Genomic DNA, 16,999 nt, shown 5'->3' on the forward strand with positions numbered 1-16,999 from the left:
ACATACCCATGTCTATCTCATCATGTCACATGTCACTTCGGGTATCCTTTAAGGCCTGACTGTAGCATAGGTTTATTTGACTATTTCAAAAATTCGTCTTCAATGTCTAGGGCATAGTCTGTATGGTAAGCTGACTATAGTTGTTTGCCATTCCACCATGTGCAGACAAAAGTATTGTGCTTGTGCCTTGCTTTATTGTGATCTCTCTTGTTCTCCAGGTGAAGGAAGCAGTGTGGACAAGGGGATTAAGAAGTGTTTCCTGGAGGCCTTCAAGCAAACAGATGAGGAGTTCCTGAAACAGGCAGCCAGCCAGTGAGCATCCATCTTTTACTGATGTCCTTTTTATAAAAGAGAACCTGCTAGCTGTGTGAATTTACTCACACAATAAATCTTTCCCATCTTGCAGTTAGCAGTGTAATAAATGTATTTCTGTGTGCTTAATCTTACATGAGATCCAGATGGCATACACACGATAAATGCTACCAATGTCATAGGCCTAATTGTAGTAATTCTTTAATGCAAAGATTACCTTTTGAGTAAAATATTGAAATAAGTGTACTTTTAATGTCTCATTTCCTATGAGGTAAAGGAAGTCCACCTTCACAGTTTGCCACATAAAGTACATTAGTTTGACAAGCTAAATGGAACAGATTTGGCTAAAATTGGTAGATTGTCAGATATTTCACTGCCTTATACTGTCAGCAGAAAGGCCAGGATCAGGTTCTCTAGCACCAGAGGCCACTGGGATCTCTGCCCGTCCTAATGTCTCCTCTCTGACTCCTTCTAGTGGCGTCGCGTAATAAGACGCCACTAGATGGAGCCAGAGAGGGGAAGGCGCTGCCACAAGGCTGAAGAGAAATCTTGCTGATGCTGAGAGGTGAGTAACTGTTCTAGCACTCTCCACTTACAAAAACTCTTCAGTGTCTGGGTGAGGGGGGCACTCTGGGAGGTACAAGCAAGCCCTCAGGGCTCTGGTGCCTCCCGAGCTTAGGCCCAACCCTAGTCAGCAGCATATTTATACTCATAGGCATGTGCGTCTGTATGTGGGGAAAATGCGCTTTTTATTTATTTATTTTCACAGAAGCTGATGTAATTGATAGAAAAAATGCACACAGTACTGCACTGCTGTCAGTTTTTTTTGTTTTTCTGCATGTGAAAAATGCATTCAGGTGTGCACTACCCATTGATTAACATCGGTACTAAGTTTCCCTATGCAGAAAATGCACACAAAAACAAGACAAATGTGCTGACTGCCCCAAACAGTTGTTCTCCATTTTTGCGTTATATTTCCACTTTTTGGTTATTTATGTTAACCACTTTTTTTTTTTCTTAAAGCTTTATTAAAACTTGTCAAATATAGTACCATCACCAGCTTAAAATGTACCAGAGATGAAAAAAAAAAAATCATGCGTGCCTGCAGCTTCCTCCGGCCTGATTGCTCCCTCGGCGCTATCCTCCACCTTCTGTATCTTCCGTAAGGGCTCCGGGTATCTTCGGCCAGTTGGCACATGCGCACTGCGGCTGCGCACACTCACCCCATCTTTCTCCCGCGGCCAGGAGAGTTCGCAGAAATCTCCCAGCAATGGGAGCATGGCGGCCCTGGCACGCACATTCAGGCCACACATGCGCAGTAAGCTCCATCAGGCCAAGATACCGAGAGCACTTATGGAGTATACAGAAGGCAGAGGACAGTGGCAAGGGAGCGATCAGGCCGGAGGAGCTGGAGGAAGCCCCGGGTATTTATGATTTTTGGTTTTCTTTCCATCTCAGGTTCCCTTTAAGTTCACTTGTGTAAAGGCTTTTCATCCGTGATGAAGGTACCAGTGTGATTAAAAACAAACAAACAAAAAAACAGTGAAACACAATGAGAATTCCATGTGTACACTTCCATATACAGGAGGCATGATGCAACAGGTATTCAAAAATATTAGAGCAACGTGTAGCAAATGATGATCTATAAATGACTCAAATCCAACAACATTGTCCTATATAACGCTAGTTCTAGAAAGAATCTCTTGTAATCAATAATTGGGTGAGGTCTTCCAATATTCTCTCCTCTGCCTTACAGGAAACCAGCATGGAAGGACGGGACAACGGCCATTTGTGTCTTGGTTTCTGATAACATCTTGTATATTGCCAATCTTGGGGACAGCAGGGTGAGGACGCTGGTTTTACTCACAGGTTTTAGTTTTTATATTATACCTGTGCTTTGTGAAGGGAAAATGCACACCTTTTCCCATCTGTCAGGAAAAACATTGAATTGATATATTGACAGAATATACAGAATGTTTTAGTTCTATCTTATAGTTCTGAACATGCATGACACACGATGATCCTGATCTTCAAAGGAAACCTAAAGTTAACCTATTGTGCCCAGTTTGAATTGACCTTTTGGTCCCTCGCTGACATTCCATGCCAATCCATTCAGCAGCTGTCACCTCCGAAAGCTGCATAAGGACCTCCTTAATGTGGCTTCTGTCGCCTGGAGTGTTCTGCCCTTGCACAGTTAGTAAATATTGCAACTGTGCATGCACTGAACGCGCCCAGCAATGGGGGTGCCGTCAAGGAGGCGCAGGGCAACACGCGCAGTAACCAAAGACTGGCTCAGCTTTTTGAATGGCACAGCTGCTGAACAGATCAGAACGGAAAGACGGCGAGGGTCCTAAAGGACTACAGCGGAGTGAAAGAAGTAACCATATAAGTTAAACTGGCCACATTAGGTTTATTTTTGATACCCTTTAACATTCTCCCAGGCTGGAGATCATCAGAAGGCAAATGGGATTTACCAAACCTGGTCTAGGTGTAATATCGCTACCACACTAAGGGGAGTCTATCCACAATATGCCAACATATTATTAGACTAGAAGTCCTAAGCCCATTTAAAAATGGGCTCTAGGTCTCTCTCTCACCGCCGCCGTTAGTTTTAGTGTCGAGCCAATGAAGTGATGTCTTCCATAAAGTGAAGTGATGGAGGAAGGGGTGTGCACAATTTAGGAATCAGACCCTGACTCCCAGCTCAGAAACAGCTGGACAAAGGTCCACTTTAAAGTCTAACAAAAACCTCTTTTTGCAGCGGTCCATCGGGACGGGATCACCTACTCTCTGTTAGCCGGCTTTGGTGCAACAGGTGAAAAAGTCCTGATGGGCATTGTAGTATGTACTCTAGCTTATGAGTACAAGTGAACTGTGAGAATCTTTTTGTTCAGCAATAAAGTTTTTCTGCATTGCGCCCCCAAAGACAGCCTGTTTGATTTTACAACCACCAAAAGAAAAGGGAAAACCTACTTGGGCCATAAATAATAAATCCAGAACAATCTGAATCTCAATGGTTCAAATTCATAGTTTTATTAGCAAACAAACAAAGTTCATAAAAACAATTAAAATCAGTCTCATGGTACGTGTCAAAGGTTATTGACACTCTCCACCTCAAGGATACAATTAGATCAAATCACACTACAATAGTATATTATATGGTTCATAGGGCAGGGTGCTATCAAAATGTGCAAATTGTGCCAATGACAAACAATCCTCATCAGGAATAAAGTGCTGCTGTGCATACAAGTATGATTGAAAATGAACAATCCAAAACAATTAACAAATCAAAACAATCCAATAATCAGTGCTCTAACCAGCGTTTGCAAAATAAAGTGCTATGTGCTACATTATATAATGCCAAACAAAGATTGCATAGTGGGTGTGAAGGCACCACTTACCCAAGGGACCTTCCAAGAGGGGACCCCAGAGAACGCTGGTTAGACTTGCTTGGTTTCAGCACATTGTTTTTTGCACGTGAGTGGACGCTTTGGGGTTGATGGTGTCCATTCGCCATACATTTTTTTGCATCTTGCACTTAATGTGTGCATGCGTGCGCCCACGCTGTTGGGTGTGGACGCAGGCATGTACAGAGCACTGATTATTGGATTTTTTTGATTTGTTAATTGTTTTGGATTGTTCATTTTCAATCATACTTGTATGCACAGCAGCACTTTATTCCTGATGAGGATTGTTTGTCATTGGCACAATTTGCACATTTTGATAGCACCCTGCCCTATGAACCATATAATATACTATTGTAGTGTGATTTGATCTAATTGTATCCTTGAGGTGGAGAGTGTCAATAACCTTTGACACGTACCATGAGACTGATTTTAATTGTTTTTATGAACTTTGTTTGTTTGCTAATAAAACTATGAATTTGAACCATTGAGATTCAGATTGTTCTGGATTTATTATTTATGGCCCAAGTAGGTTTTCCCTTTTCTTTTGGTGGTTGTGTTTTGACTGAAAACCTAGTGGCAGGGTATTGAATAGAGGGATATACCTCATGGGGTTCTTATGTGTGGTAGCCTGTTTGATTTTGTCAGAAGCCAATATGCAGCAGGAGACATCCTACATCTCGCCGTAAGCGTCGAACATGTTTTAGATTTACTTGGGCTGCAGTAATTGTCTCAGCCAAACCTTTAGAGTGAATGCAGGTGTATGCAATGTTGGTTTTCTAATCGCTTTTGTCCTTCTGTTGTTCTCTCAGTGGGGAGCCCTCCCCTCACTCTTACTCTTCTTCTCTTCACAAAGCACAGCAAGCTGCTGATCTGAAAGAGGAGCTGCCTGTCTGTACACCGCTCATTGCTAAAGTGTCCCCCGAAACAATTCCTAACAATTATTCTAGTAAACCTGAATTCCAAATGTAGTTTAAAGGGAGGTGCCGAGTGTAACTTACCTGGGGCTTCTTCCAGCCCCCTTTAGTCCTTCAGGTCCCTCGCTGTTGTTCCGCTCCGATCCATTCAGCAGTTTATACCCTCCGAAAGCTGGCCAACTGACCCAGTCGTGGGCTGCTGCGCATGTGATTCCCTAGCTGCACACCTCCTTGATTGCGGTCCCATAGCCAGGAACGTTCAGCACATGCACAGTTAGTGTTCAGTTTTACAAACTGAGCAAGCGCAGAATGCTCCCGGCCTTGAGATTGAGCAGGTGGGGCCTGGGGAGGCATGCAGCTTTCAGAGGGGCACAGCTGCTGAATGGATTGGACTGGAACAACAGCGAGGGACATGAAGGACTACAGGGGGCTAGAAGTAGCCCTAGGTAATTTAAGCAGGGAACCTTGGTTTCATTTAAAGGGAACCTGAGATGGGGGGATTAGAAATAAAATATACATACCTGGGGCTTCCTCCAGCCTCCTCCGTCCTGATCGCTTCCACGGCGTCCTCTTCCCCCTCCCCTCGTTTGCAATTAGCCCTGGAAAGTCCTCCGGTTCGGGGCCTACGGCACATGCGTGACCCGGCCATGTGTGCGCTCCCACCACGTTAACGTCACCTGGAGCGTTCTGTGCCTGCGTAGGGGCAGAACGCTTGTGAGACGGGAGCTCTCTTGGCCGCACTGCACATGCACTGACTGATGGATTCCCGGGGCCAGTTGTGGGCGAACGGAGAGGGAGAAGACACCGTGGGAGTGATAAGGCCGGAGAGAGTTGGAGGAAGCCCCCCAGGTATGTATATTTTACTGCTAATCCCCCATCTCAGGTACACTTTAAGGTTTAGTTTAAAGGATCACTATGGCAAAAATGTAAATTTTTGTCAATGTTAAAACACACGTAAACTTATAAGTATGCATCTGTTTGCACACTATTTGGCAGTTGTTATATGGTAGAGAAAGAAAGCCCTTAAAGGACTTACGAGCCCAAAACAGTTAAAAAAACAGTCTGTACCTGTATGAAGTTAGAAGGCACGGAGGACGCCATCCGCGCCTTCCGTGCAGCTCCGCCGGGTCCCCACTGCTTATGCCCCCTCCGGCCGGACCACGACCCCACATCCCGGGTCGGGCTCTCCTGCCTCCTCAAATATAGCCGCCGGAGGAGGCCACGGCTGCGCAGTCCGCACCGACGCGAGTGCGGCTGCGCAGCTCTAGGGCTTCCCTCCCCGATCCACGCTACGTAGCGTGGATCGGGGAGGGAGGCCCTAGAGCTGCACAGCCGCACTCGCGTCGGTGCGGACTGCGCAGCCGCGGCCTCCACCGGCGGCCATATTTGAGGGGGCAGGAGAGCCCGACCCGGGCTGTGGGGTCGGGGTCCGGCCGGGGGGAGCATAAGCAGCGGGGACCCGGCGGAGCTGCATGGAGGGCGCGGATGGCATCGTCCATGCCTTCCAGCTTCATACAGGTACAGACTTTTTTTTTTTTTACTGTTTTGGGCTCGTAAGTCCTTTAAAGAATAGCACCTTTCACAGCAAATTTAGGAAAAATAGAACAAAAGTCTTTATTCAACATTAGGTACAATAATAGTCACAATATTGATGATTAAATGAAAAATAAAACCATTTAAAAAACAAATAAATGTTCCAACATGATCCCTGCTGCATATGAAACAATCACTCTAAATGCAATATATTGTATAATAACACAATGCTGCTGTCAGACATAACACCCCACAGTGGGCTCAATATTGAGCCCAACAGGGGGAGAACCCAGGTTCAGTATACACAACCTAGTGTGATGCAAGGCCAATAAAACAAAACCTGTGCAATAGAATCTTAACCACCTGCTGAGCGGTCTGGACGAGCTCAGCTCGTCCAACACCGCCAGAGGCTGCCGCTCAGGCCCTGCTGGGCCGATTTTCGTCAAATAAAAAGCAGCACACGCAGCCGGCACTTTGCCAGCCGCGTGTGATGCCTGATCGCCGCCGCTCTGCGGCGATCCGCCGCGAGCAGCGGCGAAAGAGGGTCCCCCCAGCCGCCTGAGCCCAGCGTAGCCGGAACAAAAAGTTCCGGCCAGCGCTAAGGGCTGGATCGGAGGCGGCTGACGTCAGGACGTCGGCTGACGTCGATGACGTCACTCCGCTCGTCGCTATGGCGACGATGTAAGCAAAACAAGGAAGGCCGCTCATTGCGGCCTTCCTTGTTTATTCTGGGCGCCGGAGGCGATCGGAAGAACGCCTCTGGAGCGCCCTCTATTGGGCTTTCATGCAGCCAACTTTCAGTTGGCTGCATGAAATAGTTTTTTTTTTATTTAAAAAAAACCCTCCCGCAGCCACCCTGGCGATTTAATCAGAACGCCAGGGTGGTTAAAGAAAGAACACATGAATAACTATCACATACACAAATAAAGTGCACAATTGCTATCCAGATATACAATATTAATAGTGATAAGAGGATGTCTGGTGAAAAATTGAGGCAACGGTGCAGCCCATAGGAGTAAGAGCATAAAGTGGAGTAGTGCAAAAAATAGGAGATACTTAGCCCAGAAATGATGAGGTCAATCTCAGCAGCACAGCAGGGAACAAGGGATCCCCTCAGAGGACAATTCCCACTAGTTCCGCGGGCAGCTTTATCAAGGTGAGAGGATGCTGGCAATCATATTGGGACTATTATTATACCTAATGTTGAATAAAGACTTTTTTGTTATATTTTTCCTAAATTTGCTGTGGAAGGTGCTATTCTTTAAGGGCTTTCTTTCTCTGCCATATAATTACTCTTGTTTCGAGCCCTAGCACACACTTATTTGATTGAGGTGTTGCAGACACTCCCTAGAAACTATCCACTATTTGGCAGTTGGACTGAGCAACCGCCGTTAACCTAGTGCTTTTATAAATAAAGAAAACCCTGGAAATCTCTCATGAGGAGATGGGCTAGTCCAAACCGAACAATTCAGTCAGATTTCTATTGCCTACTGTAAGTGACAGCAACATAGGAGAGAAGTAATGTACAGCACATTTTACTCTGGAAGAAATTACATTTTTATTTTTGTTCTTTTATGTGTTTTAAAATTTAAAGGGAACCTTAACTGAGAACGATATGGATTTTTCCTTTTAAAATAATACCAGTTGCCTGACTCTCCTGCTTTTCCTGTGTCTCTAATACTTTCAGCCACAGCCCCTCAACAGGCATGCAGATCAGGTGCTCTGACTGAAGTCAGACTGGATTAGCTGCATGCTTGTTTCAGGTGTGTGATTCAGCCACCACTGCAGCTAAAGAGATCAGCAGGACAGCCAGGCAACTGGTATTGTTTAAAAGGAAACATACCTATCCCTCTCAGTTTAGGTTCCCTTTGACACCTTCACTGATATTGCAGTTGTGTGACAAAATTATTTCCCCTTTTTTTTTTTTTTTTTAAATACTGGTACATTTGTGAAGTGAATTAGCCGCATCTTTGTGTAATGTTAATGTGCCATTCTTTGTGTCAGGCAGTACTGTGCAGAATGAATGAGGAAACGCAGAAGCCCACCGTACTCGGCTTGAGTAGAGAGCACAACCCCACCCAGTATGAAGAGCGGATGAGGATACAGAGAGCAGGGGGTAATGTGAGGTGAGAGGTTCTCTTCATGTCATTGTACAGCACTGCAGATCTTCCCTAGATCCAGCCACATAGTAAGCAAACAAGATAAGCCCCCCTCCCCATCAGTAGAGACTATATAAAGACCCCCATAATCTAGGGATATGAGTGGCAGATTGTACCTGACACACTATCTTCAGTGTTACTTAATAGTGTTTGTCTTCAATCATCACATCTCCTCTCTGGGTGGAGGAGCCCCTGGCTCTCGGGTGTGTTCAGTGTTCCGCAGAATCAGCAATTTCTGTGAAATGCCAGCCAGTTATCAGCATAAGCCACACTGCACTCGCTGCTCTGCCCGAGGGTGAAATTTGCTGAAAAAATTTCACCAACATATGGAGTGTGAGATGCCTCCCTGCTGCAGTCACTTGTACGGAGGAGGCCACACTATCTTACTCCGCCTTCTGGATCCACAATGCACGGTCGCAACCCTCCTGCTCTATACTACAAATACACAAAATGCAGCTGTCAGCAGAATTTCCGTTAGCTTAACCAAGTTTCTAGGGCACTGGTGCCAAATCTCTTCTTCACCACTTTCCTGTTTCATGGCAAATCTCTGCTTCACTTCCTTCAGGTTTTCTTGTAGTCGGGTCAGATATTTCAGTGGGATTTTTATCCAGTCCAGGCTAATTATTTTGAGGTCGGTTTTACACTAGGGCATTTTTTTGCGTTACCTTTTCTGCACGCAGGGTAAGGCAACAGCAAAAAAGTGTATGGGGCCTAGTACACGAACCGCGTTGCATTGCGTGGAAGTACCTTATTCGCCACCAACCCTCCACAAAGTCAACCGTGTTACCGTGCGACTTCCGTGGCGATGCAGTGATGGCGGAGTGCATGGAAGTCAATGCGGGATGCAGAAATTTTACATATGTTGGCGGCGCAGAACCACACAAATACAGCACGGAATTCGGGAATCCCAGTGACGTACTTCCTGTCCAACAGGGAGAATGTCACTGGGTAAAGAGCGTGGGTGCTATACATATATCCCTGTCTACGCACTCTGTTGCAGGGTCATACGCATCTAGTTTTTGGCAGTGTAATCCTCAGATGTAAAACCGGCCTTAAAGTGGATCCGAGATAAAATGTAGGGTCATTACTAACAGCCTTCTCACATATATTAAATAGTCAGTTTTCCCTCCTAAAATGTCCCGTTCCCCCCCCCCCCCCCCCCCCCCCCGTCCTATACCCTCTAAGGTAATGTAACCTCTCCCCTCATGTCCCTTACCACCACAGTGCTTCTGGTTCTAATATTGCAATTACTCCTAGGAGAACATCTGCCAGAACTGCGTTTTTTTTGCAGTTGGGTTTCTGGTTTGCACATCAGGTTTTTAAAATGGTGGTAGCCTGGGTAACCCACTTTTCAGAAAGTTTCACCAGTGGGTGAGGTTTATCTAGGTAGTACTGTTGTACTTTCTATTTATAGTGCATTATATTATTAAGTTTTTTTGGCTTGTTTATCTTAGCTCCTATTAGGACTTATTGCGAAATCATGTGTGTATTGTATTTCAGAGATGGCAGGGTTCTGGGTGTGCTAGAGGTATCTCGCTCACTAGGAGATGGGCAGTTCAAGCGATTGGGAGTCATCAACATCCCAGATGTGAAAAGATGTCCTCTCAGTGACAGTGACAGGTAATTATGTACGCAAACCTGCATTTGCATCTTTCTAACTAGAGCTTGTGGGGGTTATTAAGGCACAAAGTAAATGGGAAGAGAGTTGGAACAATTGCTCAGAGCAACCAATCACAAATCCTTTCATGTAATACCTGAAACCTGATTGGTTGTTTCTGTTTTTTGTCTTGTACTCTGTATATAGAAGCACCGGTTGTTTCAATGGGTTAAAAGCCAGTCTCATTTTATATATTTTTTTTTTCCCTTATGACCTTCACTCCAATGTTAGCATACATTAAAAAAAAAAAGAAATCTAAACCTGTTTTATCCACAGATGATTTTGCAGTCATGTAACCACAAACCACACCTCCCCATGTCACAGATTTGTAGGCAAGGTCAGGCATCCTGAAAGTCTAGGGTAGGCATGTCGCTGTTTTGCCTCCTCTTTTACTCGCCTGTAGGTTATCAGCCACCCACAACAGTAGCAGTAGCAGCCAATGATTATTGGCTGCCACTATGCCAGCAGCAGTAACTGCCACTGATTAGCAGCTGCCACTGTGCCAGTAGCAGTAACAGCTGATTATTAGCAGCTGCCACTGTGCCAGTAGCAATATGCCTGCATATTGAAACGGACCTGCTAACTGCACACAGTATATGGGTTATTTCCCGTGGAAATGTTTCATTTGACAAAATGTCACAGACATAGTGTACCTAACAGCAATCAGAAGTTGTTTAATTTCACTAGTTTGGCCCCCTAGCACTCTCAAGAATGACATTATGGCCCTTGGCCTAAAATGTTTGGTCATCCCTGGTCTAGAGGATGACCCTCCCATAAACCATCACCAGGGCCCACGTCATCAAGCTTTGACGTGGTACTCTTCTCTGAGACAGGATAGGGAGGAGGTGCCAGTGGTCATTCATCTTTAAATATAAGGTTATTGGCAACGTTTTTAGAAGAAGGTGGGGTCACATGAAAAAAATTAATGACTTTTTTCTTGAGTTGTTCAAGTTCTAAGCTCCACTCCCCTGGCTGTCTGACGAGTCTTATTCAGCACCACTTTATTCTCTGTATATTCCCTGTTATATAACAGAGAATGCAGCAGCCCTTCACTTTGCTTTCTAATGGCTATGGAGGAAACAAAATTGGGGACTTGAAATGCTAAATAAAATGATGGTTTTGTAATAGCAAATTGAGTTGAATCGAATTCCGATCTGATATGTCGGATTGAATCGAATCAATTAATCGAATCGGACAAAAAAATGTATGGTATAGATGGGGCTTAATGGCTTGTTAAGCAGATTATTAACAAAGGTGCCAATATGATCAAAATCAGTTTTATAGCAATTTAATATAGTCATGCAAATGATGATTTCTGATTGGTAGTTGTTGCACACATTGCACTCTGGTTTCTACATTTATTTAAAGCGGAATATAACCCTGCATTTCAACTTTGCTCTAAAACATTATTTACAGTATATTATACGCAACCAGCATTTTTTTTTTACTAGACCAGCATTGGAAGGGTTACACAGTGCTTTAAAGTTCCTGGAGATTTCTGCAGACACATCTGAAGCTGACATAGATGCATTTTGTTTACATAAATGTATCTAAGTGTGGCATGTGACTCATCTCTCTGACTGAGAAGTTGTAGGACAGCCAAAGAGTGTGTAACATTTCTCAATAGATACATATAACTAAATAAAATGTAACAATCTGAACTTCTGCATATCTCTCCACTGAACTTTAAACCTCTGTGTTTAACCCTTCCAATGCTGGTCTAGTAAAAAAAAAAAATGCTTTTTGCATATAATATGCTGTAAATAATGTTTTAGAGCAAAGTTGAAATGCAGGGTTATATTCCGCTTTAATGAGAACCAGACATTGCTGGCATCTGTAGTAATCTGAATCTCCTCTCTTATATGGTTCTGTTTTCTTGTTTATATAGCAGCATTTTATCTTTCTGTGTGTACAGTGTAAGTATTTCTGGGTGTATACTGTACTCATCGTCAACCTTAGAACATGCTTCTAACATGTACCCTTAAAGGACACCTGAGGCGAATGGGCTTTAAACAAATTTTACTCACCTGGGGCTTCCTCCAGCCCTTTGCAGCCATCTCGTGCCCTCGCCGCAGCCCAGGTCCTCTGCGTTGTCCCGCTGCCCGCCCGTGAAGATTGTGACGCCGCCGGTGGGTCGGGTCTTCTGCGCCTGCGCGGGCATTCGTGTCCACATCATCTGGCACTTACTGCACCTGTGCAGTAGTGGTGTGAATGACGTGGGCACGAATGCCCGCGCTGGTGCAGAAAACTTAACCCGTCAGTGGGGTTGCAATCTTTACGGACGGCCAGCGGGACAACGTGGAGGACCAGGGCTGCGTCGAGGGAACGAGACGGCTGCTATGGGCTAGAAGAAGCCCCAGGTAAGTAAATTTTGTTTAAGCCCCCTCGCCTCTGAAGTCCTTTAAGCATTCCCATTCCCACCTTGTTTGTAAGTTGTCTGTCTGCACTGCTTTACATCCCTTTGCCACTGTAATGAGCGCTTACCTTGGGAGTGGGAAGCCTCTGGATCCTATTGAGGCTTTCGCTGTCCTTTTCAGCCTTGGGGATCCAGCATTTGCAGCCTCCAAACTCCGTGCAGCAATATTTACCAAACCTCACTCCTGCATGGCTGCAGTAGAAGTTTCCCCTCGGCTCGAGTGGAAATAGCCGGTTATTTCCACCAGTGCCTGAGGGGACGCTTCTACTGCACCTGCGCAGGAGCGATAATTGGTAAACTGTGCCACCCACCGACATGCTTGTTGGCAGATTTTCAGGGGCTGCCAGAGCTGGATCCCCAAAGCTGAAGAGGGCTTGGAAGCCTCATTAGGATCTAGAGGCTTCCCCCACCTGAGGTAAGTACCCCATAGGGGCACTTTTTTCCTCTACATGTTCTCTTTAACACTGTATAATAAGTCTTGTGTGAGTTTACTTTTAGAGAGAAGAATTTTCTTTAAGAAAATAGAGTACAGGAAAATAGTCAAATGAAGAAAATTGCTCACTCTGATCAGTAAAATTTATAGATTGGGGGAGCGGAACACATTAAAAAGGGGATGACTCAGGCAATTGTCATATAATGATTGTAGTACCTCTCAGACCAGAGACAGCTAAACTGGGATAACTTTTGTTATCCCCGATAAGCCAATTTCCCCACTCTATACAGCCAGCAGACAGAATACCTGTGCAATTCCGTGTCCCACTAATGCCTATCTCCAACTTTAGGCTGCAAGATGAACCTGTAAGAGTGGAGAATCAGATTTATTACAGATGCTCATACATGACTTTGTGTCCTCCGTGTTCTCCAAGATATCATCATTTGAAGTTACTGATGGTTATCATCTCTCATTTTTGTGCTTGAGGTTTGTTTTGCTTGCCTGCGATGGACTTTTCAAAGCTTTCACAGCAGAAGAAGCTGTAAATTTTGTCCTCAGCCATGCACAGGTAATCTGCACAGCCTATGTTTTTGTGTCTGTGCCAAAAGCTCCCTCATGTGCCTTGATTAATCTTCTGTTCCTTTTGTTAGGATCACAGCTCCCTAGCAGAGGAGGGTCCTGCAGACATGGATGCCCGCTATGAATCTGCCTGCCACCGCCTTGCCAATGAAGCAGTGCGACGAGGTGCTGCCGACAACGTCACCATACTTATTGTACAGATTCAACACTGATAACCGTGCTGATGGTGGCTGTACGGTGCCAGGAGAGGAACCACTCATAGAGCAACTACATCTTCCCCCTGTGCTGTTACTCCACCAGTGTGTTGTACAACAAGGATGTTCTGATGTACAGAGGACTGACAAGTGCTTACCGGAGAGCCAATCACTGATCAGCCTGATACATGTGCTTGGCAATAGGAACACCCCACCCAACCGACGGGTTAGCCGGAGAGTGCGGACCCACAGCCTACCCAACAATAGGAACTCCCCATCCAACCGACGGGTTAGCCAGAGAGTGCGGCTCCACAGCCTACCCAACAATAGGAACACCCCACTCAACCGGAGGGTTAGCCAGAGAGTGCGACTCCACAGCCTACCCAGTAATAGGAACACCCAACCGACGGGTTAGCCAGAGCGTGCGACTCCACAGCCTACCCAACAATAGGAACACCCCACCCAACCGGCGGGTAAGCCCGAGAGTGCGGCTCCACAGCCTACCCAACAAAAGGAACACCCCACCTAACAGGAGGGTTAGCCAGAGAGTGCGACTCCACAGCCTACCCAACAAAAGGAACACCCCACCTAACAGGAGGGTTAGCCAGAGAGTGCGACTCCACAGCCTACCCAGTAATAGGAACACCCCACCCAACCGGCGGGTTAGCCAGAGAGTGCGGCTCCACAGCCTACCCAAAAATAGGAACACCCCACCCAACCGGCGGGTTAGCCAGAAAGTGCGGCTCCACAGCCTACCCAACAAAAGGAATACCCCTCCCAACCGGAGGGTTAGCCAGAGAGTGCGACTCCACAGCCCAGCCAACGATAGGAAGAAAAGTCCAGGGAAATGGATTCGTTTTTGTGATGACCTTTATGCTCCTCTTTGTTTCAGTAAAAAGTATTTTACTTATTTCTCATTTGTTTTGATTTGTAAAATGAATATGTACTTCCCATAGACTTTCAGCAGAAAAACATTGATGGAGATTGTGCATGCTGAGAGATGGACACTATTCAGCTCTTCTCAAGATATATGCAAAATTGCCAACGCTTTACCATACAAAGCTTAAGTGCTACTCAGCCGTTTCTACTCCAGGCAGAGGATATCGGGTGTGCAAAATCTCCTGGATTTACAAGTGTAGAAGTTGTATGAATAAAGTGAGCACTCTACTTTCCTTGTGGATTAATACAGATCAGTGCTCCGCAAGACTTTTTGCTATTTAATGCATGGTACACACCATGCAATTTCTCGCCAGAACGATGGGTCAAAGCGATAATTTCCGGCAAGTCCGATCAGGTTTCCAATTGATTTTGTGAATAAGTGATCAGAAACTTGATCCGACCTGTCAGAAATTATCTGCCCAACCCGCCAATCTCGCAGGAAATTGCATGGTGTGCACCAGGCATTACATTACTTTCCATGTCCATTTGTAGCCATATGTGAATTTCCAAAGCTGACTGTAGCTGACTTAAAGATGGACGTCTTATTCTAAGCCTGGAATCGGTGCTCTTTGTGGAGTATGGTCTGCTTCCAATCTTGCTGCAGGCACAATTGAATGCACAGAGCAGGAGCTTGTTAAACATTTTCCACACTTGCACTAATCCATTGGCTGACAGCCCTACTGCATATCACAGTCTCTCTTAGGAACCCTGTGGAGCAACTGTGTTTTACCTGCACGTTTTACTTACATGTAAGCAAGCTTAAATGTTGTGTGGAAGTGAACTAGAGAGATTGCTTCATCTCAGCAATAGCGGAGGTACTTAAGATGATATTACTTATAGCATGTTAAAGTTGTAGATTGCTTGTGGCCACGGTTCCCTCCTTGTGAGAGTGCAACTGCCCTATGCAGGCACAGTGTACTACCCGGGCAGTAGCATGGAGCTGCTGGTGCACAGGTATTTTTTCAGCACAAGCCGCTCCATGCTACTGCATGCACCAGTGCCTGTGCAGTGTGGCTGTTCTTGTACATAGAGAGGAGCGTGGCTGCGAAGATAAGGAGAGTCCCGGCTGGCAGCGGAAGGGTGGCAGAGGTTTGGGGAATCCTCTGGATCATTCAGAGGCTCCCCCCTCTGAGGTCAGTTTCTAACTTTATTTAAAAAAAAAAATTAGAGGCTTACTGTAAGGATTCAGGTGTTGGGTCTGCTCTCTTCACTGCAGCCTGTAGCCACTCACTGTGCTGCTGTTACATATCTATACAACTTTGAGTGTTTCTGCATGTCATATGATGCTGGAACTTTGGCAGTCATAAAGAAGTGTCTAACAACACAGTGGGCAGCTGCAAAATGCACTGGAGCAGGTAATATACTCCGCTTGACTGCACTACTCGGCATATTGGTGGTGTTGGCAGCACTTGCTGTTTGGTTACAGTCCATCCCCTTGTTATGGGGAGACGCAGAAGGAATTGTGCTGAAGGGAGGTTCAGTTTGGTCTAGGTATCTGCGGGGAGGTGATTTCGATTAATTAGGATTGGGCATTGTGGTATCAGTTGGGGTGGGGGGGGGGGGGGGGTGAGTTAGGTATCATTAGACGTAGGGTACATGTAAGAATTCGGTTTAGTGTTAGGGAAATTTGGGAGTAAAATGTACCTGTATTTTACTGCCACCCTTTTCACATGTTCGCGAGCATACAGCCAATGAGATTGGAACTCTTCTTTTGTTAGGAAGAAAATAAATCCTTCAATTCATCTTTGTGCAAAATTGCAAACATTTTTTCAGCTTGCTTAGCTTGTTAATGTGCTTCTGAAATACAGCAATTCCACAACCATCCCATTTAATCAGAGTTGCTGACAGTCATTCAGTTACTGCAGGTGTGGAAATAAATAGGAGTACCTGATCTGTGCTGCTAATTACTCATGCAGGAAGATAAAATATCTGGGCAGCATGTACTGTTGAGCACAGACTCAAGGCTTGAAATGAAGTGCAATATGCATGTACAATCAGTTTGGCAAATACTTAGCTGCCTGCAAACTGAAATGTAAATGTCATTTTTAATTCTCTTATCTTAAATTGCAACAAATTATGCAGCACTTACAAATGTGTTGTAGGGGTTTGTTTGTTTTTTTTGTTTTTTTTTTTTTGGGGGGGGGGAAGGGGTATATCACGAAGTAGTGAAGCCATAGGGTATTCAGCAGAACTAGCCACTTCAAGAGTAAAGTTAGCCACAACTATTAGTTTGTCATGTCAGGTTCACTTAACAATTGTAAAGACGCTCAAATTACCAATTTTTAAGCTAACCATACATGCATTGATTCTTACCGGCAGATTTGACCACTCTGATCAAACTGCCAGTTATCTATAATAATCCTAACCTTTATTAATAATCTATGATGCAGCAAGACACATGGACTGCAATTTTAATCGATTTGCTGCAAAAAATCACGATTGGACAGTAAATTTTA

At 45.1% G+C, this 16,999-nt stretch overlaps 1 protein-coding gene across 2 annotated transcripts in view; it reads left to right on the forward strand.

Annotated features, from left to right (window-relative positions):
• The window catches only part of ILKAP (ILK associated serine/threonine phosphatase), a 40,909-nt gene extending 26,138 nt beyond the window's left edge, over positions 1-14,771 (forward strand). For both annotated transcript variants that reach the window (XM_068280667.1, XM_068280668.1), the window contains 6 exons: positions 219-312; positions 2,069-2,156; positions 8,171-8,292; positions 9,826-9,945; positions 13,318-13,399; positions 13,482-14,771. In XM_068280667.1, coding sequence (XP_068136768.1) covers positions 219-312; positions 2,069-2,156; positions 8,171-8,292; positions 9,826-9,945; positions 13,318-13,399; positions 13,482-13,622 — 647 coding nt within the window. In that variant the 3' untranslated portion in view covers positions 13,623-14,771. The remainder of the gene's footprint in view (positions 1-218; positions 313-2,068; positions 2,157-8,170; positions 8,293-9,825; positions 9,946-13,317; positions 13,400-13,481) is intronic.
• Positions 14,772-16,999: the final 2,228 nt, after the last annotated feature.

The sequence above is a fragment of the Hyperolius riggenbachi genome, chromosome 4 (assembly GCF_040937935.1).
Source record: "Hyperolius riggenbachi isolate aHypRig1 chromosome 4, aHypRig1.pri, whole genome shotgun sequence".
Lineage (NCBI taxonomy): Eukaryota > Metazoa > Chordata > Amphibia > Anura > Hyperoliidae > Hyperolius > Hyperolius riggenbachi.